At 47.0% G+C, this 27,866-nt stretch overlaps 1 protein-coding gene and 2 long non-coding RNA genes across 4 annotated transcripts; 2 read left to right on the top strand and 1 right to left on the bottom strand.

Annotated features, from left to right (window-relative positions):
- Positions 1 to 340: 340 nt before the first annotated feature.
- LOC139358523 (uncharacterized) lies at positions 341 to 21,383 on the top strand. The gene is made up of 3 exons (XR_011613626.1): positions 341 to 512; positions 19,472 to 19,691; positions 21,115 to 21,383. It is a non-coding gene; the product is annotated as an uncharacterized lncRNA (long non-coding RNA).
- Positions 950 to 25,727, bottom strand: LOC139358522 (uncharacterized). The gene is made up of 4 exons (XR_011613625.1): positions 25,649 to 25,727; positions 2,993 to 3,112; positions 1,431 to 1,529; positions 950 to 1,264 (listed from the first exon to the last, which is right to left on the bottom strand). It is a non-coding gene; the product is annotated as an uncharacterized lncRNA (long non-coding RNA).
- On the top strand, positions 23,534 to 27,866 carry LOC105486774 (forkhead box A2). Of its 2 annotated transcripts, XM_011749832.3 has the most exons (3): positions 23,534 to 23,750; positions 24,757 to 24,826; positions 25,865 to 27,866. In XM_011749832.3, exons 2-3 carry the CDS (start codon positions 24,758 to 24,760, stop codon positions 27,167 to 27,169), a joined length of 1,374 nt encoding a protein of 457 aa, XP_011748134.1. In that variant the 5' UTR covers positions 23,534 to 23,750; position 24,757; the 3' UTR covers positions 27,170 to 27,866. The 2 variants fall into 2 exon arrangements, with proteins under 2 accessions (XP_011748134.1, XP_011748133.1); XM_011749831.3 differs by lacking the exon at positions 23,534 to 23,750 and having other exon boundaries at positions 24,446 to 24,826.

The raw sequence follows: 27,866 nt of genomic DNA, 5'->3' as shown, positions 1-27,866 counted from the left end.
ACACTGTGTACTCACCACAGGGACTCCTGATTATCCCAAAACACAAATCCTGATTCATTTTTTAAAGACTCATGATTGAGGGCTCGTCCTGTATTTTTGTTTTCCCCCAGCTATAGTCTACCTGAGCCAACAAAATGAGTGTATTCATTTTATTTTTAAAAACCTCCTAAAATCTTCAGTGACTCTTTGAGTATAAAATATTCATACCTTGACTCCAAATTACAGTTGGGAGCATAACCACTCAACAAGTACTTTTAGTTCAGATTCATTTTAGATTCATACAAGCAGAAGAAGGAAACTTGGGAAACACAAAGTCTCCTTTGAAGGAAAGAAATCCTGAATGAAGAAACAGGGGGATATACTGCCATCTTAAACCAACCCAAACGCCTCTGCCGCAGTCGCAGTTATTTAGGGTGGAGGAGCGGGCTCTGGCAACTAGAGAAGGTGGCCGCAGCACGGGGACACCCGAATTGAGGAGCTGTTTGAGCAATAAGCTGATTTAGAGAATTAAGGTAAGTCAATCAAATGTGACTGTGTTCCAGCTACATCGACTTTTATCAAAAGTTATTCAGCACTTGTGGAAGCTGTTCTGAGAGTTTAGCCACATCTACTGCAGACAGCTAGAAAGATGATTTTACTATGAATTTGGATGCCAAAAAATATAATCTAGATATTCAAAACCCACTTTTTGATTTCCGTGAAGTGCTACCTGGCAGGTCTGGTTGCAAATCATTTTGCAAATGCAAATCCCAGTCTCAAAAGTTTCAGGAGTTTTTCTTGTTAGTAATCCTCATAATTATTGCAATCCTGGTATAGATATTTTTAGAATAAAAAAATAAAGAAGGCTCCTGGACTTTCAGAATGGAGACATTCTGCTAATTGGAGATGGGATGTTTTATTTGACAATGGTTTGAAAGAAATTCACCAGCATTTATGCAGTCTGCTGGGCTATGAGGTCTTTAAAAGGTACAAACATAGTAAAAGGCAATTTTTTTTTTCTGCCAACAAGATTAGACTTTGCTAACACTTTAGCCAACCTAACTAAAGTCTTACTGGGAAAGGTCACATGTGGATGCCTTTCAGGGATCACATAACTGGAAGTCCAGAGGTAGGGAAGGTTTTGAGTTTGTTTGATACTGGGGCCCAGTAAGAACGTCAAGGCCTCTGGATTCTGTTTTTCTCGTCTTCTTTCTGTGTGGTCAGCATCATGCAGGGTTGCAAATGGATCCCAGCAGCTCTCATGATTATACGTTTCTTCCACCACCTTCAGGAAGGGAGAGCAGAGATGACTTTTCAGAAGAGTACTACAGCTGTTTTTCTAATACCTGCAGCCCCTGTGGCTTACATAAAGAGTTCACTCTTGAGTTTATACCTGTGGCCAGGGGATAAAGTTGAACCCATTAGTTCAAGCGTGGGCCCAAGACACTTACCAGCACCAGAAACTCCAGGCAAAGCCTTCTTCCTTAGCAGAAATCTTCTTTAGGGCTGAACTAGAAAATCCAAACCAGGACACCCATCCATTCCAGTGCCTAGAGGAAGAGCAGCAATTTGTAGCCACCAAAATCTTCATCAAGAAATTAGAATGTTAGAGTAAGAAACACAGAAATCCAAGACAGCCAAGACAGCATGCTGGAGGCCCTGTTTGAACAGGCTAATATGGAATAGATGGATCCATCTCAAGGGGCTAGAACCAGGTAGACACCACGTCCAAGGCCTTATCCCAGCCAGTCCTGCAGTCTTAGTTCTCGTTCCTCATAGAGGGCATTCACCTCACAAGAGTCACATGACCCAAAGCATAATCTCTGTGCAGTGGAACTTCAGCCAGTGGGAGGACAAAATCTTTGAGTGCAAATTCAGTTAGCCCAACACCACATCCCTTTGTGCCAATGCTGAGAGTAACCAGCAAGACAATTGTCACTCACTATTCTAGCTCTTCTACTGACCCACTGATTTCCCACTAACAATAACACTCTCTATCTTGATTCTCAAGTGCTGCTATCTGGAACTGAGTTCTAGTATAAATATGCTAATGATGCTCATTCAGCAGAACCAAAGAGGTTTGTCCTGGGCAGCCACAGAAAAGGCAGAAACCTCCAGCTTTTCACTCTCCAAAGCCTGGCAGGTAGCAGCACCATGAAGGGCGCCAAACTATGGGAAAGTATTTAATTTACCTAGAGATGAAAAGGAAGCTGCCAGGTCCCAAGCATCCTCTCTTCTCCGGCTCCTGGACGCCACCCATTCCTGCCCCCTTCTCAGTTGCCTTGCATCTGGATTACTGCAAAGTCCATCTATTTTCCTATTTCCAGTGCAACCTCGCTCTACATTCTAGATGTTTCTGGCAGGTTAATCCACCACTTTAATCATGTGACTTCAAAGCTTTGAAAAATTCCATTACTCCTCATTTCCTATTAAAAAAGAATCCAGGATTTTGGGCCTGGCTTTCAAGGTCCAGCACAATCTGGCCAGTCCCTGACCTCCCTGACCATCTCTCACCTTCCCCTTATGCTCTGCCCATGTTCCCACCCTACTATTCGGTCACTATTTCCAGAACATGTCTACATCTCTGCTCCGTATTATTTCTCCTGCATTCCTTCCAAATGGGATGTTCTTCTGTCTCTCCCATCCAAACCCAGCTTAAATGCCACTTCGCTGAGCTTCCCCTCTCAAAAGCAATTTGCTTGCCTCTCATCTGGCATCCCGAACCGCCATGTGTTGGGTGAATTTATAGGTGTATGTGTGAGGGAACAGATCATGTGCACCACGGCTCATCCACAGAAGGGCCCCAATCAATATTCATCATATGAGTCGGCAAGAATGTACCATATTCTAAGCCATCTCTTATCAAATTACTGCTGAGTTCATCACTTCCTGCAAAGGGAACATTGACATGTATGTCTAACAGGTATATTACTCTCTGTATTCAATTGCCAGGGCTGCCATAACAAAGTACCATAGCCTGGGAGGTTTAAACAACAGAAATTTATTTTCTTACCATTCTGGAGGCCACAAGTCTGTGATCAAGGTGTCAGCAGGGTTGCTTTCTTGTGAAGCCTCTCTCCTTGGCTTGCAGATAGACGTCTTACATGTTCTTCTCTCTGTGTGTGTCTGCATCCTAATATTAAATAGGCCCCATCCATTAAATGACCTCATTTAAACTTAGTTACCTCTTTGAAGATTCTATCTATCTCCAAATATAGTCACCTTTTTGGGTACTGGGGGTTAGGACTTTAACATATAAATTTTAGGTGGACACAACTCAGCACATAACAGCATATATATCACACACACAAAGTGCATATACACATTCACGCATAAACACATATTTGCCATTTTTCACACTAAATGTTAACAAGGTTGAATATACCAAAATAAAGAGTAAGAAATCTAGACAATATATGGAAATATGTGTAACACAATGTTCGGTTTTAAAAGACGATAAATATCTCATTTACTGTCATGGTTATTAGGTAAAATACATAGTATAAAGCATATGAATTAAATAATTTTATTTTAGCATGGTAAGATTTAGTTTTATTTGTGTCTTGATTAAATGGTACTATAGCAGGACTGACATTCCACACCACTGTTCCCACGTGCCAAGAACAAATGAGTTCTTTATTTCCTATAATCGGACTCGGCTTTGAAGTTCCTCCCACTTTTTTCCCTCTAATGCCTGGGGGAGGCTGCACAAGCTGGCTTGTGGAGAGAAACAGCCTCCTCTGTGTAAGCCACATCGGTCAGCCTCTTAGCCTATCTATTCTAAAGCCACCTTCCACTACAGCTGTTTATCCTTCTTGTGCCTCTTCAAGGTGCCTCCAGGAAATGCTTATGTCCCTTCAAGTGTTAGGGAGGCCTGGTCCCTATGCAGAGCTCCTGTATTTGTGGCTCCCAGGTAAAAGGCATCTCCTCTCCCCTGGTTGAGACATTATCTTCTGGTGCCACTGCAGAGTGCCGGTTCGGTCTGGTTCTTTGGGGGCAACTATGTGAGCTCCCTTTGCTGAAGTGTCTGTCGAGCATGGGCCTGGTTCAGGACTACTGGGGGGAGGGTCCCTCTCACTTTGGGGGGACTGTGGATGCAACCCACAACAGGCACAATGGCCTCATCCCTCAGGGACTGCACTCACCGCCACAGCACTCATAGCAATGCCCGGCTCTCTTCCTCACCATGGAGGACGTGAGGAAGACTCAACACACAGTGTCAAAGCCCCGCATCCCAAACCCATGACCGTCCTTGCTGTTGTAGAGCTGCCGTGTTGGGGAGTCGTGCTGGGGAGGGAACCAGGAGCATGTGTTCAAGTGTCTCTGGAGTCTCACAAAACACCTCCTAGATGTTTCCACACCTTCCCTTTTCCTGAGATCGGCCCTAAGGAAGGTTGGCCTGGGCCCCAACTACTCCTCTCCTTCTTCCTCTGGCCCCCCTCTCAGAAATCAGGGAGATGTTCCTATCTGCTTCTTGTTGCATGCATGCTTTCACATGGCCTCCTGTAACTTCCCCTTGCCATGGTTCATGGAAAACCTCTAGGGTCTGAGTCTGTCAGTCCTCATTCTGGATATGTAAGGGAGGAAGTGGGAGTTTAAAATTTTTTTCTCTTTCCCCAAAACCTAGTTTTAAGATTATTTCTCTGCTGTGGGCTCAAGAAGGAGAAAACTAAACCTCAAAGTAAGTCAAAGGCATTTTGTTCTTAGCCTTAGACTCTCAAAGAGTGGCCCCTGGAATAGGAGATTAGCATCGCCTGGGGGCTTATAAAAAATGCTGACTCTCAGTTCTCCCCTCCTCACTCCAGACCTTCTGATTCAGAATGTGTAATAAGACCTCTGGGTGGCTCCTGGGCACTAATGCACTGATCTAGGAAAAACTCAACCTGTCCCTAATGGATTCCCTTTCACTTTTATAGTGGATGGGTTGAAAGAGAATATGGCTGATGAGGCGACAAAGGCACTGGTTTAATATTTTCAAAAATAAAAATTTGTTCTCCTATTCATCATTAGCAGATGTGTATCTCTGCAAGAACCAAATCCCTGGGAAGAACCAAACCCTTTCCACATCCAGAAAGGTTTATGGTTTTTGAGATGAGTTCTGAGACCTGTTCAGCATGCACTTCCCTGTGTCCATGGCCCCCAAGCTGTGGGACAACCAGAGCCTGGCAAAGCTCCTACCCTTTCCTGATCTCATGCCAGCTTTACAGTCTCTGGACAGCCGAATGTGTTCACTCTATTTTAAAAGGTTAAGCTTCTGAGCCTCAGTAAAATTAACCAATTCGCTCAGAGTCACCTAGCTGCCAAGAGACAGAGCTGGGGCAAAGCTGGGTCATTTGAGTCTATGTCCAATGTCTTTCCCAAGCTGTTGAGAAGGAGAATGCCTAGAGTAAGCTTGTTTCTCTTTCTTTAGAAATAACCACTAAAAGAAAAAAAAAAAAAGAAGAAGAAGAAGAAAAGAAATGCTTTCCTTGAGTTAGAGCAATTCATCTTCTGTGTAACTCAGCATTTTCTGCGGGAGAAAATGATTGCCCTCTAAGATATCAACTTAAAATGTTAGGATTTTCCTTCATATAATGATGATGTTGATGACAACAACTAGTTAAGGATCCAGTTTTACTGGAGGAAATATTAACCACCCTCAAAATAAATACACCCTTGGCACCCTTTTCTCCTCCTGGAGCAGGCATCTGGCGGCACAGGTGAGTGCTCCGGAGTTTCAAGGCAAGGCCTGTAGCTGCCGTGGATGACATCTGTTTCATGATCCTCCCTAAGGGAGCTTCTCAGGCACCACACAGCATGTGGTGTAAGTCAGACCACTTCCAAACCAAGTGAAGAATCATTCAGCTACTCTACACCATGAAATAGCCAACATACAGAGAAACCCTATTGAGTGTTCTGGATACTGGTTAGTATCTACAGCAGGCCCATTCTGAGTCACCACCATGTACATTGCAGGTCTGATCTCCATGATGCCTGGAGGAAGGAGAAAGCATGATCTTGTTTGAGGAAGGCGAAGAAACTGAGGCGTAGGGAGGTTAAGTACCTGCCCAATGCTACTCAGTTCATAAGTGACAGAATCAGACTCAAATCAAGGTCTTGAGTCTAAAAGTCATGTTCTTTCCCACTACCATCCATCAATTTCTCTCTTCAACCAGTGAATACTGTTGGTTTAGACCACCTGTTAGGCTAGATGAGAAGTCTCAGGGAGGAGCAATTACTAACAGAACCCTGAGGAAAAAGAATGCCTGGCAGGAGGCTGACAAGAGACCCTTGGGGATAGGGAAGCAGAGCTCCACAAACATCAAAGGTAGTGACTAACAGAGAAGGTCCTGCCCACTGTGTTGACACAGTTGCAAGGAAAAGGTGATGTTGATGAGTAAGACCAAGCTAAAGCAAAGCTGAGCTTTTTCCCAGCCCAGTCCCAGCTCCTTCTCACACAACCCTTTGAGAAACAGTGCATTCAATGTGCAGGACTGGTGTGCCTTCACCTTTTCTTGTCAAATTTTAAGTAAACCCAACCATAACCCTTCTAGGTACTTGGGATATGCTGCAGTTTTAATAAAGACAGACCTTGGAACATTGTAATGTAGAGCTTCCTACCAATCTGGTGGCCAAAGGTAGTTACCTTCACATTTTTTCTCACAAGAAAATGTGATGATCCATGCAATTGCAGACTTAAAATCAGGAAATTGGATCCCTTTGGGTTTTGAACTCCTAGGAAAGGGGGTTCTCTGTAACAAATTGTTTAAGGGGAGGAACCAACTTCACCAGCCATCTCTCAACACCTGCAAACACCACCTGTCCACCAGCTGGTGCAGCCTGCAAGCTATGCCATCTACCCTCTCTACCCTCCCAAGTCCAAGCAAGATGGAGGCCTCTGCTCAGATGCCTTATGACTGGCTGCTGCTGAGCACTGTCATCCACTCAACGTCCCCAGAGAACGCAGACCCCGCCACAGACATCAATGGTGGAGATGAATAGCAATTCCTCTGTGAAGACCCTTCAGAATTCATTATGTGGGTTGTTCTGAACACTCCTTTAAATATGCAAATCCCTTCAGTACCGCTGTACTCGTGATGGAACAGAATATGAATCAAAGGCTCAGCTCTTTTTATGCTCAGATCATAAAGTCTGAAACATATTAGGTTTATGAATGGGGTTTTTTTTTTTCAACGAGAGGGCATAGTTAAGGCTTTACTTACTCAGTGCTGTCCGAAAGAAGCTTAGGAAAGGGGAAGTAGTACTTCAAATGTTATCTATTTTTAAAAATTAAAATGATTAATGTCTAGAACATAAAAGTCTATTATAGAAAAGGCCATTGGGACGGTGATAAAAATGCAGAGAGGGTGGAATCTCCAGATAAATTCTGAAGAGTCTGGTGATGGATTTAAGGTCCCATTAACCTCATGGGGATCAAATCAAAGGCTTTTGGTTAAAAGTAAATCTGAGACTCAGGAGTGAGAGTTCTTACAAGGACAGGAGAAATTCCACCAGCACTTTGTAGCAATGGCCCTGAAAACTGGACGACTCTTCTCACACATGGTGGGAATTATCACAGTCCTGGTATTTTGCACAAAAGTGCTTCTGCTCAAATTATAAGCGCTTTCCTCTGCAGTCTATTTGTGCCCCTGAAGGGGACTATACCTGATAGTCCCCTTTCTTGCCTCTGGTGTTCAGGGAAGAGCTAGATATGCAGCCTTTCCTTGAAGATTTTCCGTGATGGTAGTATCTTATCAGGAGTCCCTATTCGCTGCAAGTGAATCACCACATCAGGAAACTCAAAGCAGGGCAATCATTTACCTTCTATTTAATAGGGAACACAGTTCACCATTACTCAATACTCTAGCTGACTCTTTCACCACTGAGCATTGGAAATGCATAGTTCTAGAAAGTTTCTGTTCAAACTGGGCATTTCCATCTGCCTCCTTCAAGTAATGATAATAATAATAAAATTAAATTAAGTTAAAAAAAAGCCTTGGCCAGGCACGATGGCTCATACCTATAATCCCAGCACTTTGGGAGGCCAAGGCAGGCAGATCACCTGAGGTCAAAAGTTTGAGACCATCCTGGCCAACATAATGAGTGAAACTCCATCTCTACTAAAAACACAAATATTAGGTGCTGGGTGCAATGGCTCATGCCTGTAATACCAGCACTTTGGGAGGCCGAGGTGGGCAGATCACCTGAGGTTGGGAGTTTGAGATCAGCCTGACCAACATGGGGAAATCCCGTCTCTACTAAAAACCCAAAAAAAATTAGCCGAGTGTGGTGGCGCATGTCTGTAATCTCAGCTACTCGGGAAGCTGAGGCAGAAGAATTGCTTGAACCCAGGAGTCAGAGGTTGTGGTGAGCCAAGATCGTGCTATTGCCTCCAGCCTGGGCAACAAGAGTTAAACTCCATCTCAAAAGATAATAATAATAAATAAATAAGTGAATAAATAATTAACCAGGCATTGTGGCACACCTATAATCCCAGCTACTCGAGAGACTGAGGCAAGAGAATCATTTGAACCTAAGAGGTGGAGGTTGCAGTGAGCCAAGATCTTGCCACTGCACTCCAGCCTAGGCGACAGAGAAAAACTCCATCTTAAAAAAAAAAAAAAAAAAAAAAAAAAAAGGCCTTGGTCTCAGTGAGCATCTTGAGGGAGGAAGAAGGGTTCTCCATCCCACATTCAGCTACTGATCCTCCAGGTGGCACTGACCTCACTGTTCCTAAATGTTATCCCTAAAAAATGGGGCAGTAACGTTTCTGAATGCTGAGATATCTTTCTGATACCTCATTGAATAGGTCCAGAGGTCATTGGCAGAATATCACTTTTGATGAATGCCGGTGACTCACCACCCATGACTCTGAAGATTCAAGTTTGAAAAGTTGATTCTACCTTTTATTTTATTTATTTATTTTTTTGAGACAGAATCTCGCTCTGTCACCCAGGCTGGAGTGCAGTGGCATGATCTCGGCTCACTGCAAGCTCTGCCTCCTGGGTTCACGCCATTCTCCTGCCTCAGCCTCCCAAGTAGCTGGGAGTACAGGTGCCAGCCACCACGCCAGGCTAATTTTTTGTATTTTTAGTAGAGACGGGGTTTTACCGTGTTAGCCAGGATGGTCTCGATCTCTTGACCTCGTGATCCGCCCGCCTTGGCCTCTCAAAGTGCTGGGATTACAGGCGTGAACCATCAGGCCCGGTCAAGTTGATTCTGATTTCAATGAGTTGAAGGGGACTCGTGGCATCTCCACACTTGAGAATGCAGTTTGGGGGTTCAGGAAATGTGATTAACATTATATGTCCACTGATCTCTCCCTTCAACTATTCTTAAGGATATTATTCAAATTTAAACCTCACAAAAATTAAAACACAGGTATCATTATCCTTGTTTGATGACTAAAGAGCTGAAGCTCTGCATGGATGAGGCCTCTAAGCTCTTGCCATTAGGAAATGGAGACTAAAACTTAGATAATATCCGAGCCCCGATATATCCCCCATGCCTACCTTCCACCTGCCAGCATCTGCACCTTTGTGCTTCAGGGTAATTTCTAGCAGCAGAACTCTATCCTACCCACAAAGGACTGGAAGTACCTGGAGAATTAAGACACCTGAGCAGCCACTATCAGTCAGTGACTGACAGGAGTTGGTGCATAAATACCTCAGCTCTCCTACCCTTGCAAGGGACAACTCTGAGGCACATATTCTACTCTGGCTCCCAGAGGTCCCAGCAGAGTTAAGCACCAGTGTCCACAGTAGTAACCCACCTGATGGCAGGCCCCTGCCTGGCTGCCTTCCCTTTCCTCTCTCACCTCCTCACTCCCCTTCCAGCATTTCCTGGCCAAATATCCTGCTTGCACTCAAATCTTTGCATCAGGGTGGATTTCTGAGAGAGCCAAAACTAAGACACAGAACTTTTGAGCCCAGGTTTTAAGTTTTCATTTTACCTGACACTATCCTGTCTGTGTGGGTTTGGAGTCTGGAGAAATCATCAGAGGCCTGATCTACCAGAGAGGTATATCTCTCCTTCCAGAACTGAGCTGTGTCCAATGTGTGCAGAAACTGGAAGAGATGTTCCCACACCCATCCTCTCTACCGGAGTTAGTGCTACAACCTCCTGAGTGGTTGTCTCAGCTGGGCTCCAAAAAGGCAGCCTCTCAGTTGGAGTTTAGCATGAGGTATGTTTACAGTCAGTGGGATCAATTGGCAGGGGTTGGGGAGATGGAAAGAAGGCAGGAGTGAGCAGAGGGAGAATCTGGTCCGCAAAGCAACCTTGGCCCAACCGTATGGTGAGCTCCAGAGCTAGTATAGTTCTCAGAGCTGTCTGAGTTTGGCTGAGATGGCCAGACCCTTGTAGCCTCTCATCCATCAGGACTGGATTTGGGCCACCCTAGAAAAGACCATGACCTCAAGAGAACTGCTCTCTGCAGTTGAGTTGACCCCTGAAAGGGCTGACAGTTGAAGGCAGCTTGTGGTCTGTCCTCTCAGCAGCAGACCCACAAGCCCAGTGACACTTCAGTTTCCACTGAGTAATGATCCTGGTTTCAATCTCACTTCCCTCCACCTTACTGAGAGAGGAGCTATTGCAAACCCATCCTGGGCATTTCTCTCCTGCTTGGAACACTCTGTGACTCTCCATGCCCGAGAGAAGAGGCCAAACTCCCTAGCCTGAAAGCTCCTCAGACCAATTTTCTCTCTTCTCCGAGCTGTTCTTGCTGCCCTTCCCAGGAAGCTCCTGCCCTAACACCCACTGCCCAGTTGCCCTGTCTTTGTGCTGGCATTGCCCCCCAACCCCAACTCCAGGAGCCCTGTGTCACTTTCAGCCTGGCAAACTCTTTCTTTTTCTCCAGTGTTTGGCTTAAATATCAGCCCCTCAGGCAAGAAGCACCCCTCCCTTCCAGCCAAGGGAGAGTGAATTGCTATTATCTCAGGGGTACACAGTCCTGCTGCTGCAATAATGAATTTTGTTGTGATCATACCTATTTCTGGTCTACTCCCAGCCATGTGAACTCCCGGAGGACATTCATGCTGCCTCATGAGCTGTGATGCGAGCTCATGGGACATCCTAGAGATTTGATATTTGTCAAATGAATCTTGGCTGAGCTTCTCTGGGAAACAAACAAACACACCTTTAAATAAGAGCTAAGGCCAACATTAGGTCACACCCCTGTCACAACTGTGGCTGAAATTGAAAAGGAGAGGGCCATCTGCTGTGGGGCTTTCAGCAAGTTTCTGCACCTGCAGCTCTTCATCATAGACTGCCCTTGGGGGCCCAGAGCCACCTGGTATACTCTCATAGACAGCTTCATGTGCCTGGATGTGTGAGACCCCTGCCCCCAGGAGGGCCCTTAAACCAATGATGGGTGCAGCAGTGAGCCTTACTCACACACCTGAGTCCCCTTCATGACCAGTCTGAAGCTCCTCTCTGCCAGGCATGGCCTGAGATGGCCCATACTGGGCTTCCCTGCCTTTCCCACTCTCTTATAGACCTCTCTGGGAAGCACACTGACTTGGTAATTCTCATGCACAGGAGTCCTCTCCTCAGGCTCTGCTTCTGGGGAACTCATCTGAGACACCAATAGTAATAGACTGACTAAAGAACTATGGAATATACACACTGCACTGCAGTTAAAAAGAAGAGGTCATTCTATACGTGTGAACCTGGGAAGACCTCAAGTCATACTTTTGTGTGGAAAAGCAACTTGAAATCTGATAAGTGAGTTAAAGTACTGTTTAAGGAAAAGAAAACAATGAGTAATGCTATTGGAAAGTTAAGAAGTGCATTCTCCTCAGCAAAAGAAACTACCATCAGAGTGAACAGGCAACCTACAGAATGGGAGAAAATTTTTGCAATTTACTCATCTGACAAAGGGTTAATATCCAGAATCTACAAAGAACTCAAGCAAATTTACAAGAAAAAAACAAACAACCGCATCAGAAAGTGGGCAAAGGATGTGAATAGACACTTCTCAAAAGAAGACATTTATGCAAACAACAGACACATGAAAAAATGCTCAGCATCACTGGCCATCAGAGAAATGCAAATCAAAACCACAATGAGATACCATCTCACACCAGTTAGAATGGCAATCATTAAAAAGTCAGGAAAAAACAGGTGCTGGAGAGGATGTGGAGAAATAGGAACACTTTTACACTGTTGGTGGGACTGTAAACTAGTTCAACCATTGTGGAAAACAGTGTGGTGATTCCTCAAGGATCTAGAACTAGAAATATCATTTGACCCAGCCATCCCATTACTCGGTATATACCCAAAGGATTATAAATCATGCTGCTATAAAGACACATGCACACGTATGTTTATTGCAGCATCATTTACAATATCAAAGACTTGGAACCAACCCAAATGTCCATCAATGACAGACTGGATTAAGAAAATGTGGCACATATACACCATGGAATACTAGGCAGCCATAAAAAAGGATGAGTTCATGTCCTTTGTAGAGACATGGATGAAGCTGGAAACCATCATTCTGAGCAAACTATCGCAAGAACAGAAAACCAAACACCGCATGTTCTCACTCATAGGTGGGAACTGAACAATGAGAACACTTGGACACAGGAAGGGGAACATCATACACTGAGGCCTATTATGGGGTTAGGGGAGGAGAGAGGGATAGCATTAGGAGATACACCTAGTGTAAATGATGAGTTAATGGGTGTAGCACACCAACATGGCACATGTATACATATGTAACAAACCTGCATGTTGTGCACATGTACCCTAGAACCTAAAGTATATATATAAAAAAAGTGCATTTTCCTTCTGAACACCCACCCGTGTGCACTGCAGCCCTGGGCTCTGCCTCCCCTGTCTGGTGACCAACCTGTCTTCTGTGTTTCCCAGCAACGAGCAAACCAGCTGTTGATCATGGGGACCTCTGCTCCCACTCGTCAACTCAGAAAGTCCCTTGGGAAAGGGAGCAATATTTTTTTTATGAACTATGTAACTATGTTGGTGAGCTTAAACAGTATGACTTTCTTGGTTACCTGCAATGAATCCAAGTGACTTTTTTATAGCTGATGGGTGAAACTTGACAATGGTTCCACCCCCAGAGTAGTTCCCCCACCGGGCTGGCCTGAAGCAGCCCGGCATGGAAGAGGGGTGTCAGACTCGCTCTGGCAACTGAGGGTCCCTCTAGAAAGACGGATGGAGGAGGCTTCTGCCAGATTCCTGTCACCTGGAGAACATCACTTGGATGAAAGATGGCTTTACAGATGGGAAAGGAGGGGAAGTGCAGAGACCATTAAAGGAACAGAAAAGGAAATCAGAAAGTGGAATGGTGAACAGCATGTAACTGGGGAGGGTAAAGGGGAAGTTGCGAAAACATTTGGAAGCTGAGGCTTCTAGGACCAAGCGACCTCAGGAAGAGGGCAGAGAACAAAGGGAGGCAGTGTTAGCATGTAGTAAAGAGTTTAGAAAAAAAAAATGGAAGAATGGAAAAGTTGGGAGTTATTAACAGTAACAGTTATTAGCCGTAAAAATGAAATGCTGACTTTAACCTTCAAACGAAGGGAAAGCCATGGATTTGAAGACAAGGTCTGGCTCTTGGCTGGGGAGAATCACAAGTGGGTAGGACATGTTTTCTAATTCTGGAGCAGTCTTCAGCCCAGAGCTCAGCACAGCTACTATATCATGTATAGAGATGAGAAATAATCTTTTCAAATGTGTGGTGTCATTTTGAGCAAATGTGTTTATTTTTTTAAGAGGGCTGTTTTAAGTAAGAGTTGAGAGGATAAATTATAAAACATGGTATAATGCATCTCTCTGTGTAAAATGTTGAGACCTTTCTCAGCTGTAATGCTGAGAAGCTGCAGAGGATACAGGAGAGAAAAGAAAAATAACCAAACATTGATTAACTGTTCTCAATATGCCAGACGCTGGCTAAGCCATCACCATGAGCCTCCACTCATGTCATCTTTACTTAGTCTGAAGAGGTGACTTCTGCTATTATCCCCCTTTTCCAGATGAGAAAACTGAAGCTTCCTTGCAAGGAGAGCTAATGGGCCCTCAGCCCCCCATGTATACTGTCACTCAGGCTTTCTAGGTGAGAACCCAGAGTAAGGAATGCATTTTCCATCCTGATGCAGATACACACACATTTATAACAGAAACAGAGGTTTTCCAAGACTCTGTTTACTATGTGAGATGCACTGAGAACTTTTATTCCATTAATTTCTTTTCCAAAACTTGTAATGAAGTAAATTGCTGTCACATACATTAATGGGTCACAAATGGAAGTCTGAAAATCTTCCGTCTAGGATTTGTTATTATCTGATTCTATCTCTCCGAAACCAGTGTTCACAGGTAAACTGGGTTTTTAAATACAAGTAACATAGAATCTACACTCTATTCTCCCATCCACCCATCTATCCACTCACACGTCTACCCATCCATCCATTCGATAAACACTGATTATCACACAGACTTATAGTCCAGATTCCTCACTACAGGAACTGATGCTATCGCATCAACTCTCTGCTCCCGAAATGGAAAAACTCAAATCATCAAACCATGCAAAAAAGTCAGTAAATGGCAGATATACATCCTAAAAACATTCCTGAGAAATTATAGATGCTTCCAAAGCTAACATCTTTGTGCATCCCTCTATCTCTCCACCCCCAGAAAAAGAAACTCTTCCTTCAGACAACCAATCACAAAGACAAAGAAACATGCATGATAAGTGAAAACGATCACCGTAATGTTCCAAGATGGTATTGGAGGCATCACTCGGCATAAAAAATGAAAACTGAAGCCACGCATGCCCAGAGTGTGCTTGCATTTCTTGCTTCTGAATTTGTTGTGAGTCCTGCTAACCATGACCACAGGCTGTTTAAAATTACACCGTTTGCCTTATTTAATTTTCTTCTGCAGTCATAAATATTAATTAAGTGAAGCCACATAGAGCCTGCATTTCAATCCTTTCACTTCCTGAGGACCATAAGCAATTAAGAGCCACAGCAATTTAAGTACTAACTGGTTCTTTAGGTCTGCCCCGTGACAACCACTTTTCTTTTTTAAATTAAGTCAGATTTATTAAGTCTTAGTGGTTTCTTTTTCCTACCTAACTTCTCCTGGCCTGTGGGTGTTCCCAATTTCATTTCTCCTCTTATAAATAGGAACTATTTTCCTGCAGGAGAGGGGGCCTGCTCATTTTCTCTAAAAGACGATGCAGAAAAGCATATGTTTTGATTAATAAGAACTAGAAATATTTATGTGCAGCATGTCAGCTAGCTGGTGGCCAAGACCGCACTTCTCAGTGTTTGTTTATAATTATTTTACAACAAAAACAAAAGAGATTATTGTACAATGTAAGGAAGATATAAAGTAAAATGTGGAAATCCTCTCACAATCCTCCTAAGTCCCGCTCTCTAGGTGTATCATTATTAATAGTTTGATGTGTAAACTTCAACCGTTTTCCATGCAGTGACAGAATCAGGGTTCGTTTTTATAAAACTTAAATCAAATTACTCATATCCTGCAACTATTTAGCTCTTCATTATAAAATCATCACACTTTTTATATTATTTCATAGAGATATCACTGCTTATAATAGCTAGATGATACTCTGTAATAAAGTTGGGTTATTGTTTAACTATATTTCACTAGCAATAAGATCTTGGGTATGTTGTAGATAAACTGTGCACATACACACATTAAATATATACACATATATGCATACACACATGTATGAATGCACACTATTCCAATAACCTGGAAACTTTACCTCTGAGTATTTTCTTTTCTCCCAGGTTTCTGATAATTTCTCCATCTCACTAAAGGAATGCCTTTTGGGAAAAAAAGAAGTTATAAAATGAAAACAGGTCAAGATTTGGGTCAGAGGGCCTAGGTTGTGATCAGAAGGGTTGGATGAGCCATCAATGTCTCTCACCCCAGTTTCCCCCAAAACAGAGTGAGCTCCCTCATGTAAAAGGTTTGCATGAATCATCAAGTCTGGAGAAAATATTAGCCTCTACCCTGACTTCTCTCTAGTCTTTGAGAGCTCAGTTATTTGGAGGAGGGTAGGTAGAGGAAACTCTTGGGTAACGTACATGAAGAAAGAATTCTGTATTTCTAAATTTAATATGTTAAGAGGGAGAAAAGAATGAAAGAAAACAGGTGAGTAGAGACAAAATAGTCTCTTTTCTTTTCTCCTTAACTATAAGAATGGTAGTAGTGGGTGTCAGATCAGAGAGCTCCCATCCCAAGGGTCCCTGATCCATGTTTCTCAACATTAGCATCTACTTAGCAGTTTATTTTGAAGAATTAGAGAATGAATTTGCCAGATTTCACACTTAAAGGGCGCATCTAAACTCCTAAACTGTTGAAAGGTATAGACTATTCAAGTAGACTCCTCCGGAGAATATTACGTGTCACTTACATCATAATTTTTCATACAGCATAGTATAATTCATTCTCAAGCAGCATCACATATTCCAATCTTCCAGACTAAAAGAGGCAACCTATGGGGTGATTTAGTAGCCAGGTGTGAAAGGGACAATTGAAAAATAAGTTTGCATGTTATATCCGGTTCCATCCAGGAATCTCAAAGCCGCTTAGTGTAATTTTTCACCAGTTTTATTATCCGCAATCCACATTGCCTTAAAAGCACACATTGATTAATTCTTGGTCTAAATTTTTTAGTGTTTCTACGTTAATTATTTATGTGCCTTTATAAATATGGTAGGATTTTAAAAATTTGCCCACAGAAAGAAATATTTTCCTCTCTTTTCGCAGTTCGTATGTGAAAGAAAGGAGCCTTTACAGAATGTATGCTTCCTTCAAATTTCCCCAAAAGGAAAAATTGTCTTATCACTAATTATGAATGCATATTGCAAATGAAATAAGCATTAAGGGAATGGCCCAATTTGTAAAATTCATCTCTTCTTTGAGACACAAATTTTAATTGCTGAGCATTTTCTGTTATATATGTTGGGAAAAAATTGAGTGGTACACTAAGGAGAACAGTTGTATTTCTTAACAGAGGGGTTAGCTGTGAAGTCTATGGGTTCAGTTTTAATTTTTCCTAATAATGTTATTTTATCATGCATGGGTAGGTAGTGCCAACTCAATGTCAGTCCCAATTTTGTGGAGGAGAATTCCCACTTCCAGTTGCCATCACAAGAGACTCAAGTCTTTTCCAGGAGGACCATGAAAATCTCATTTGAAACTCAATAAGCAGGAATTTCTTCCTCACTTTCCCTTCTTTTTGATCTTTCTATTTTTTTTCTTAAATGCATATTTGGATCAAGGAAGAGGTTCAGGGGTATGTTTGGGAGAGGTCAGTCCTATCCCTTTTTTCTTTTGAGTAGGAAGCCCTGCATGGCCTTCAGGACCAGCCCAGCCCCAGAGGTGGGCAACTGAGCACGATCAGTCTGTGTTCTCTGGGGCCTCTTCCTTAAGGAGAAAAGTTAAAAGAGTCTTAGTGAGTGTTTGCTGATGCAGTGAGGTTGCAGCTGACACTACTCAGTCTGGTCTTTTTATATATATACTTTAAAAATGACGTTTCCACATTGTGAACTGATAATTGCCACAGGTCCCCTTTCCTACCCAGTCAACCAGGGAGGTCCCTGTCTCCGGAAAACACAGCATAGGAGGGGGAGTGTGGGGTGAGCTAACAATGCACCATAGGGGGCATGGGGGGTGGGCAATTCTGCTTTGCGGGAGGACCCCTACATTGCTTGGGCTGCACGGACAAATTCTGACTTCTGTGGGCTGGGGGCCATGAACTGTGGCTGTGAGAAGAGACGGTGCGGCTCACAGCAGCTGAGAGGGGAAGGACATAGATGTGCTAGGGAACCTGCAGAAGCTGAAAAGGCACCTGTACTTCTCATTTTATCAAGTCACATATCACCACCCAGCTAGGGACAGACTACAGGATCCATGAGAGAAACAGGTCTTTAAAGCTGTGCTATTCCACCTGTGGTCAGTGGACCAGACTGACAGTATCAGCATCCCTTGGAAGCTTGTTAGGAATGCAGAACTCAAGCCCCTCCCTGCGGAATCAGAATCTGCATTTTAACAAGATCGTCAAGGGAGTCCTATGCACATAAGGGTGTGAGGGGCCATCCCAATCCTGGTTCATTGGCCCAGTCCCGGTGGGTCACTGTTGCTGTCATATGGTACTCCTCCTTGAAGCTCTCCTTTTTGCAGAGAACTCTACAATCCTTCCTCTGGAATTACTCTTGGGAATAAAATTAACAAAGAGCTAAATAATGCAGATGCAGGTATTACAAAGCATTAGGAGCTATGTTTGACACAGGACGAGGCTCCCAAGCAGCACCCACCAAGTACAGCAGCACCTCTGGCCACCTTCATCCTTCTTCCTCCTGGAAGCCAGAAACCCCTAGTTATCCCTTTGATAGGAAACTGATATTGTAGAGGAATTGCCAATGGCAACAGGACAGAATTGGGCTGCCGCAGGGCTGCTTGTTTCCCTGATAGCTGAGCCCTTGGTTTTCCTATTGATTCCAGGTCAAAACAGGCATTTCGTCTTGGGTTTTCGTCCATCTCTGCCAGCAGCCAGACTATTTTAGAATGGTGAAATGTATAATTTTCCCTTTAGAATAGGATTTTAGCACTTGGAAATTCCAGGGTCATGATTGGAAGAAGCCTTGAAAATAAAGAGGCTGGGACCTGTGGCAGCCTCTGGAGGAAGTAAAAGAGGAAGTAAAAGAGGAAAACAGACTTAGTCTTTAGAAGCCCATGGCTTTGCCTATTTGTCCACCATCTGGAATATAGTAAGTGCTCATTAAATATTTGCTGAATGAATCCAAAACATATAAACTCCCCATCCTTGTCGTTGCTTAATATTACAGCAAGTTATATATAGCTCTTTTGTGTTGATTCAGCGCCTGTGTACCATTTGAGATGGAAACGAGAAGCAAACAACTGCTTCCTAAGCATCAGCCAGGAAACCCAGGACTTAGTGGCTTCTTTCTGATCTCCATGTCTCTCATATGCTTCATTATTTCATACTTGTTGAAAGTGCATTTGTTTATCCAGCTAAGTAATCGGCAGCTCATAGGACTAATGGAACCCTTCTAAATTACCCCCCTGTGTAACACAGAGGGTTCCTAAGAAAGAATGCCTGGGTTTGGATTCTCCAGGTAGTCTGTGACTGACGCCCCATGACTCCTGTCCTTCATAAAGCTTACTGCTTTCCTGTTGGGCAGGAATAACTGAGATTTCTCCCAAGAATAACATCCAAACGTATGAAAAAGCTCCCAGGGCCACAAATGCAGATGCGTCTAATTTAAGCATCCCTCAAAGAGTTTATTCTCACTCATGTTGGCATGTTGTTATTGCTACTCAAAGTTGTCATTTTTTATTTTTATCTCTTCCAATTATTTTAATTACCTGCTATAATAGTCCCACATACCAGAAATGTGCTAAAAACGCAAGAATGGTGAACAGGATGTCAAGTATATACCAGAAATATTTGTCAAACCCTGACCCAGCATGGGCAGAGCACTGGCTTTCTTCACAGACCTACACAGATGGCAGTGGAATCTGCAACTGCTCAATCCATCCACTGAGAAATCCCATAAAAGATGGACAATCCGTAACTGAAACCCAAACTTCGGCACAACGATCAAATTCTACATGCATAAAGCAAGAGCTCTGTGTGCCAGACCCATCTTAAAGCCACCCCACCCAGAAGACAGAGTCTGTCTCCTTCCCCTAAACAATGCGCAGAAACCACCCTGGTAAGTCAATACCTGTGGTTGACACGAATATTTCTTCTCCTCCTCTCTCAACTCAGGGAAGATCACAGTTCATCCCCTGATACCAGTAAGACAAAATAATAATGGCTTGTTTTGCAGAACTCAAACCTGTCGGCAGTTTGTATGGTGGCTTCTCTGATCTCCTTTCAAGGATAACTGAATGAATATTTGCACAAGTTAGTTTGCCAAAGTTTCCTTAACATCAGGTCCAATATCCTTATTACATATTTCACCATAAAATAGTAAAAGAGAATGTAATAATAAAGTAATGATATAAAACGATACAACCCATACTGCAAAAAAAAATAGATTGAAGATATAATTCTACCACCCAAACAAAATCAAGGTAACTAACATCTTATTTATTTAATTCATTTTATTTTGTCATTTAAAAAATGTATGTTTCATCTTTTCCTGTGGATCTTGTGGTGGAGAGATAGATTGCACGCAGGTGCACAGAGTATTTAACTTAAAATGTTGCACCTTGCCTCCCCCTTTATCAGCATTTTCCTGAGCTTTTGCTGACGGCTGCAACATGTTGAATTTTTTTTATTCTTTTACATAAATACCCTCTGATAAGGTGTTCTTAGCTAATGACCTTTTCAATTGCCCTCTCCATAAACAACTGGTGTTTTGACCATCCAAGAACCATGAAAACCAACATAAGTGTTTGAAGGTGTGCTCAGTGCCAAGTAGACAAATTCTGATGGTCTGATTTTTTTTTTTTTTTTTTTGAGATGGAGTTTTGCTCTTGTTGCCCAGACTGGAGTGCAATGGCACGATCTCAGCTCACTGGAACATCTGCCTCCCGGGTTCAAGTGATTCTCCTGCCTCAGCCTCCAAAGTAGCTGGGATTACAGGCATGAGCCACCATGTCCTGCAAATTTTGAATTTTTAGTAAAGACGGGTTTTGTATTTTTAGTAAAGACGGGTTTTCACCATGTTGGTCAGGCTGGTCTTGAACTCCTGACCTAAGGTGATCCGCCCACCTTGGCCTCCCAAAGTGCTGGGATTACAGGCATGAGCCACCGCGCCCGGCTGATTTTTTAGTACATTTCAGAAATAACAACCCACCCCCAAAAAGTTAAATGTTGATTATAATCCTTGACACATGATATGCCTTTTCTTTATTGAGACTTGAGATTCATCCATAGAATGAATAAGGGGTGTTTGGTCATCTGCTTTTTTATCAATTAAAAAGCTTATATGAAAGTAAAAATGCATATTTTCCCAAGACTGTGTTGTCACTTTTCCATCCCCTCTGCCTTCATCTTGCCTACATATCTGCCTTATGTTGCTCTAAACACCTTAGGGAACTTTGAGCAAGGCCTTGCCTGAGTATTTATTCTCTGAAAGGTTTTAGGAATTGGAGTATTAATGGGACCTTTATTGTTTTTCTCCTTAGGTATTTAATGGGTTCTCACTTAGGAAAATTGAGTTCTGTTCAGTGATACCCCTTCTGCACTGGTTAGTTTCATGTGACAAAGAGAGCTCTAGGAAGGACTTTTGCTAGGGGAACGCAGGATTGTTCCAGCAAGATGAAGGTCTAGAAGACCTGGATGGCCTGGGTGTTTTCTTCCCAGGGAGAGCAGAGGAGGCCCGGATTTGAACTCGAGTCTTATGACTTCGCCATTGAGGCAACATCCAAAATAAAAATAGCGTGCTAACCCCAAACACAGTCCTCAGTTATAAAGCAGCTTTTTATTATAGAAGCCGGCGGTGACCTAACAAAATGAAAAGGAAAGGGCTTTGTAGGTCTCAGCCCTACGTGAGGGTAGACTAAAGAGGGATCGGGAGAAACATCTACAGCCCTAGGTCCCCGCGAACTTTTTTCTGGAGAGAATCTCCGGGAGCAATCTTCAGCATTCAAGCCTGAGCCAGAACTCTGGATAACCCTTAAGAAATCGGAGCTCCGTTGCAGTGAGCTGAGATCCGGCCACCGCACTTCAGCCTGGGCGGCAGAGCGAGACTCCGTCTCAAAAAAAAAAAAAAAAAAAAAAAAAAAAAAAAAAAAAAAAGAAATCGGAGCTCCGGGAAGGAGGAGCTCCAAAGACCGCTGAGCTGGAAGGGAATGAGAACCCCAGGCTGTCTGAACGTCCCTGCTTCCTTCGCAGCCCGTTGGTGTCCCGCTCGCCGCTGCCTAAAGCTAAAGCTAACCGTAGACCCCGCTCGCATTCCCATGGGGTGGGCGTGCCGGGAGGGTGCGGGAGTGACTGCTCCAAGACTCTAGGCGGCGTCACCCAGCCCTACCCTACCGGAGCTCCCAGAACCTCGCCAGGGTGCAGGAGGCCGGTTTGGGTTCGCGCAGAACTTAGGGGTTGGGGGTCCAAAAAGGCCGAGTCCCCCAGAAGGTATTTTCGGAGCGACTGGGAGAGCGGGGGAGAAGGTGCTTGAGTGCCGGAGCTGCCGGGTTGGGATCGCGGGGGTAAATGAGGACTTGGGTCGGTCCCGCGGGCCTGGCGGCCGACAGGGGGCACCCTGTCACTGTGGAAGCCCCGCCGAGCGCTCTCTGGTGTCCCTGACCGCGGCCACCGATAGAGCTGGGGTGGAGGTGGGGGCTTGCAAAGTCAGCTCCTTGGAAGGGTAGCACCCCCTCCTCCTGCGGCTCTCCAGCTCGCTCCTTCTGTTCCTGGAATAATTTCTGGGACCAAATTTTCAACCAGGAGCAAAAATAGAAAGGGGAGTGGGCACCCACATAAGCTCACACTCTCATACAGCACACGCACAGACTAGGTCAAACATAACATTGAGTTTTGGGGTGTGTGTGTGTGTGTGTGTGTGTGTGTGTGTGTGTGTGTGTATCTGCCCTGGCCTGTGGAGAAAGCTTTTGAAAAATTGCTCATTCTTTGAGCTCCAATGCGTACTTCTCTTTCCCTGCCCTCGGTGGAGTGATGAAGTTGCTCCCATGCACGCACTAGGTGGGATCCCGTGGGAAATGCTAGGGATCTAGCCCCTCTGACTCCTCTGCGCACACCTCCACGTTCACTACGTAGCCGTACACACCATCAAGCCCCTTCCCTGGCGCACCGGGCTGACCTGCCCCTCGTGGGAGCCTTCAGCACTCTGGGGACCGATGGGCACGGCTTCCGCGGAGATGCAGACCTTGAATTTGGGGGAGAATCCTGGCTCAGCGGGCTTATTAATGTCCTCATTATGAATTGTCCAAACTATCTGCATTTCAGCAGCAAAGGGTGCTGCTGGCGGCTTCCTCCTGTGGCCCAAACCCTGCGGACCTGAGAGTCCTCGGGTTGGGGAGGTGGTTCCCCTGTGCCTACTGCTCCCTGCTCTCTTGCCTTCCAGCCTCACCCTTACTCAAGCTTCAATGCGAAGCTCCGTGTCTGCCATGTCGTCTGTCTTCTGCCACCATCGCCCCCAATTTTGGACAGGTGGGCTGGATGCCCACTATTTCCTATGCGTTCTCTGTGTCTGAGGGTGTGGGTACAGGGCTGGATCCCCAAGGCCCAGCCAGTTTTTCAGAACCAAGAAAGAAACTCCACATCCAAACACCTGCAATATCCCCCCACTTCAAAACTGGGCTCACAGGCTAACCCAGAACAGAAGACAATTTTTGAACCCAAGAGCTGCAGGGGAAATAAAAGTATACGATTTCTGGAGTTTCCAATTTTTATAAAGCAGTCCCTCTGGAAGACAGAGAGGACAGGACCCTCTTGAAGTCAACTCCATATGCCCCATCATTGATTCCTGGATTCTTCCCTCCTTACCCCTCCCTCCCCACCTCCTGCCCTGTTTGTTTTAGTTACGAAATGCTGTGGGCACCTCGGTTGTGACTGAAAAGTAACCTTGAAACACGCCGGCCTGAATATCAGAGACCTATCTCAGCCTCCCAACCGTCGGCCGCTGCTGGAGGGGCTGCTTGCACCAGGCTCCGGCCGCCCCACTGCGGGTCGCTGGCTGCCGGGCTCTGAGGAGGCCGAGAGCCCAGGCGGCCGGACCGTGCGCCCGGCGCGTCTCCCGAGGCCGTTCCGGGTCTGAACTCTAACAAGGAGGGGCCTCGCAGGAGCAGCGGCGGGCGAGTTAAAGGTGTGTACACAGTTTTTCTAAATAGGACAGCACTTTGCAAATTGGCTGTCATGGGCTTGCTGTTTTGACAGAGAATGAGCACTGAGAGCGAAGAAACCCGGCATAAATAAATCCGGCTTTCATAGGGATCTGCGGGGCACTGAGGCCGGACTCGCGCTCCGACAGGCGCACCGGGCGCCAAGGCGCGATGGAACGGGGCGGGGGCCTGAGGCCAGAGCCGCCCCCGAGGGTGGTCTCCTCCCAGGTCCCTCCTTCCTCAGGGGACTCGCCGTAGACCCGGGAGGAAAGGGGGCTCGACCAGGGATCCCGTGTGCCCGATCGCCCGCCCGGCCCGCTCCCCTGGCCTGCCCAGGAGTGCGGGGCGCCGCGGCGGTGGGGCGGGCGGCAGGCGCGGAGGGGCAGGTGCGGAGCGCCGGCTGCGGCTCCCTCTCACCTAGGTGTGAGCTGATTATTCAAATGGGCTGCCCCGGGTCTGGGGATTGGAGGCCCGCGCCAGCGCGCCTCGCTATATCACCAGCCGCCCACGTCACTGCGGCACTTGTCGGCTCCGCGGTCCACACCTCCTCCTCCTCCTCCTCCTCCTACACCACCACCACCACCTCCTCCTCCTCCTTCCTCCTCCTCCTCCTCCCCACCCCACCCCCCCCAACCAGCCCCCGCGCCGCGCGCTTCCCGCCGCCTCGGGGCAGCTCTGCACTGCCAACCTCAGCCGCCACCCGGCAGCCCGTGAGCGCGGCGGCGGCGGCGGGCGCTCCCTGCCGCGGGGCGCTGGCCGGGGCCTCCTCCGCTCCTCGCCCCCCCCACTCCCGCCCACTTCCAACTACCGCCTCCGGCCGGCCCAGGGAGAGAGAGGGAGTGGAGCCCAGGGAGAGGGAGAGCGAGAGAGGGAGGGAGGAGGGGACGGTGCCTTGGCTGACTTTTTTTAAAAGAGGGTGGGGGTGGGGGGTGATTACTGGTCGTTTGTTGTGGCTGTTAAATTTTAAACTGCCATGCACTCGGCTTCCAGTATGCTGGGAGCGGTGAAGATGGAAGGGCACGAGCCGTCCGACTGGAGCAGCTACTATGCCGAGCCCGAGGTAAGCGCTCGTCTTTTCCAGGGGGAAGTGGAGCGGCGGCGCTCGCTCCTTCCCCAACCTCAGGACCGCTTCCCTCACTGACACCCCCCCACCCCCGCCCCACAACCCCAGCCTTTCTGGGCAGCCGCCTTTTCCGCCCTCCTTGGAATCAAATGGGTCTCTTTTTTATACGACACACTGTTAGCCTTGAGATAATATTAACTTTGTGATCAAATATTGACTTGCGGCGCCTCCAAATCCTCTTCGTGGCCGAGCCACGCACTATCCTAACAGAGTTATGTTTGGCAGCGCGCGGCTGGGGAGGGGTGGGAGGTCGACCGGCGAGGGGGTGGGGAGCTGAGGAGGAGAAGATGGGTAGGAGTTGGGGGCTGAAGTGGAGGCAGAGTCAAAGACTAGTGGACAAAGAGAAAGAAAGTTTGTGCCTGCAAAGCTCAGCCGCGTGTAGTTTAGGTCTCGGTTCCTTCCCTATTGCCCCATTCAGTGCCTCCGGCAGCCCCCGCACTCCGCACAGGCGCTGCCTTTCGGATTCCCTGGAACAAGGGAGGGGGTCCCGGGAGGGAGACCAGACAGAGGGGATCAGGGACAGTCTTCACTGGAGGCAGCCTGAGGCGCCCCGCGAGGTGTCCCGCAGGTTGTTTGCTGCGACCGAAGGTGGCGTCCGGGGACTTCGGGCCTCGGCGCCAGCTCAGTATGCTGGTAGGAGAGTTTGGGGAGACTCTGGGGCAGGGAAATGCATTTGGGGTTCTGGTTTGGGAGTACTCCATGGGACCCCTGTTCTAGAATCTGGGCGAGGTGGAGAAGGGCTAGGAACGGGCCACATACCCAAGCAGCAATCCGCTCTCCACCTTCCCAAGGGTGATCGATCATGGCTCTCCCTGGATGAAACAGACAAGGAGTCCGGAAACTGGGCCACAAGGGAGGAAAGGGCTCCCCGGAGGCCTCCTCGGAGGCGGAGGCCTGGGCGGTGGGTGGGAGATCTGGGCACCCTCGAGCCGCGGTGCTAACGCTGTCGCCTCCCTCCCGGGGCTCTGTCCGCAGGGCTACTCCTCCGTGAGCAACATGAACGCCGGCCTGGGGATGAACGGCATGAACACGTACATGAGCATGTCCGCGGCCGCCATGGGCAGCGGCTCGGGCAACATGAGCGCGGGCTCCATGAACATGTCGTCGTACGTCGGCACAGGCATGAGCCCGTCCCTGGCGGGCATGTCCCCCGGCGCGGGCGCCATGGCGGGCATGGGCGCCTCGGCCGGGGCGGCCGGCGTGGCGGGCATGGGGCCGCACTTGAGTCCCAGCCTGAGCCCGCTCGGGGGGCAGGCGGCCGGGGCCATGGGCGGCCTGGCCCCCTACGCCAACATGAACTCCATGAGCCCCATGTACGGGCAGGCGGGCCTGAGCCGCGCGCGCGACCCCAAGACCTACCGGCGCAGCTACACGCACGCAAAGCCTCCCTACTCGTACATCTCGCTCATCACCATGGCCATCCAGCAGAGCCCCAACAAGATGCTGACACTGAGCGAGATCTACCAGTGGATCATGGACCTCTTCCCCTTCTACCGGCAGAACCAGCAGCGCTGGCAGAACTCCATTCGCCACTCGCTCTCCTTCAACGACTGCTTCCTGAAGGTGCCCCGCTCTCCGGACAAGCCCGGCAAGGGCTCCTTCTGGACCCTGCACCCTGACTCGGGCAACATGTTCGAGAACGGCTGCTACCTGCGCCGCCAGAAGCGCTTCAAGTGCGAGAAGCAGCTGGCGCTGAAGGAGGCCGCAGGTGCCGCGGGCAGCGGCAAGAAGGCGGCCGCCGGGGCCCAGGCCCCGCAGGCTCAACTCGGGGAGGCCGCCGGGCCGGCCTCCGAGACTCCGGCTGGCACCGAGTCGCCTCACTCGAGCGCCTCCCCGTGCCAGGAGCACAAGCGAGGGGGCCTGGGAGAGATGAAGGGGACGCCTGCTGCAGCACTGAGCCCCCCAGAGCCGGCGCCCTCTCCCGGGCAGCAGCAGCAGGCCGCGGCCCACCTGCTGGGCCCGCCCCACCACCCAGGCCTGCCACCTGAGGCCCACCTGAAGCCGGAGCACCACTACGCCTTCAACCACCCGTTCTCCATCAACAACCTCATGTCCTCGGAGCAGCAGCACCACCACAGCCACCACCACCACCAACCCCACAAAATGGACCTCAAGGCCTACGAACAGGTGATGCACTACCCCGGCTACGGTTCCCCCATGCCTGGCAGCTTGGCCATGGGCCCGGTCACGAACAAAACGGGCCTGGACGCTTCGCCCCTGGCCGCAGATACCTCTTACTACCAGGGGGTGTACTCCCGGCCCATTATGAACTCCTCTTAAGAAGACCATGGCTTCAGGCCCGGATGACTCTGGCAACCCGGATCCAGGATAAGCGAGAGAGCAAGTGGGGGTCGAGACTTTGGGGAGACGGTGTTGCAGAGACGAAAGGGAGAAGAAATCAATAACAACCCCACCCCAACACCCCCAAGACAGCAGTCTCCCCTCACCCGCTGCAGCCCTTTTGTCCCAAACAGAGGGTCACACTTGATACCCCACGTTCTATATAACGAGGAAAACGGGAAAGAATATAAAATCAAAAAAAAAAAAAAAAAAAAAAAAGCCTCCGGTTGCCACTACTGTGTAAAGACTCCTGCTTCTTCAAGCACCTGCAGATTCTGATTTTTTGTTGTTGTTGTTGTTCTCCTCCATTGCTGTTGTTGCAGGGAAGTCTTACTTAAAAAAAAAAAAAAAGAAAAAAAACTTTTGTGAGTGACTCGGTGTAAAACCATGTAGTTTTAACAGAACCAGAGGGTTGTACTATTGTTTAAAAACAGGAAAAATATAATGTAAGGGTCTGTCGTAAATGACCAAGAAAAAGAAAAGAAATGCATTCCCAATCTTGACACGGTGAAATCCAGGTCTCGGGTCTGATTAATTTATGGTTTCTGCGTGCTTTATTTATGGCTTATAAATGTGTATTCTGGCTGCAAGGGCCAGAGTTCCACAAATCTATATTAAAGTGTTATACCCGGTTTCA

Source organism: Macaca nemestrina, chromosome 15, assembly GCF_043159975.1.
Source record: "Macaca nemestrina isolate mMacNem1 chromosome 15, mMacNem.hap1, whole genome shotgun sequence".
In the NCBI taxonomy this organism is placed as follows: domain Eukaryota; kingdom Metazoa; phylum Chordata; class Mammalia; order Primates; family Cercopithecidae; genus Macaca; species Macaca nemestrina.
This window is presented reverse-complemented; position numbering and strand designations above follow the sequence as displayed.

What these genes read in the sequence shown, in the direction of transcription:
- LOC105486774 (XM_011749831.3), top strand. Translation starts at nt 24,740, where the DNA reads ATGCACTCGGCTTCCAGTATGCTGGGAGCGGTGAAGATGGAAGGGCAC. An exon ending in GCTACTATGCCGAGCCCGAG is followed by an intron (nt 24,827 to 25,864) that starts GTAAGCGCTCGT and finishes CTCTGTCCGCAG; the next exon opens with GGCTACTCCTCCGTGAGCAA.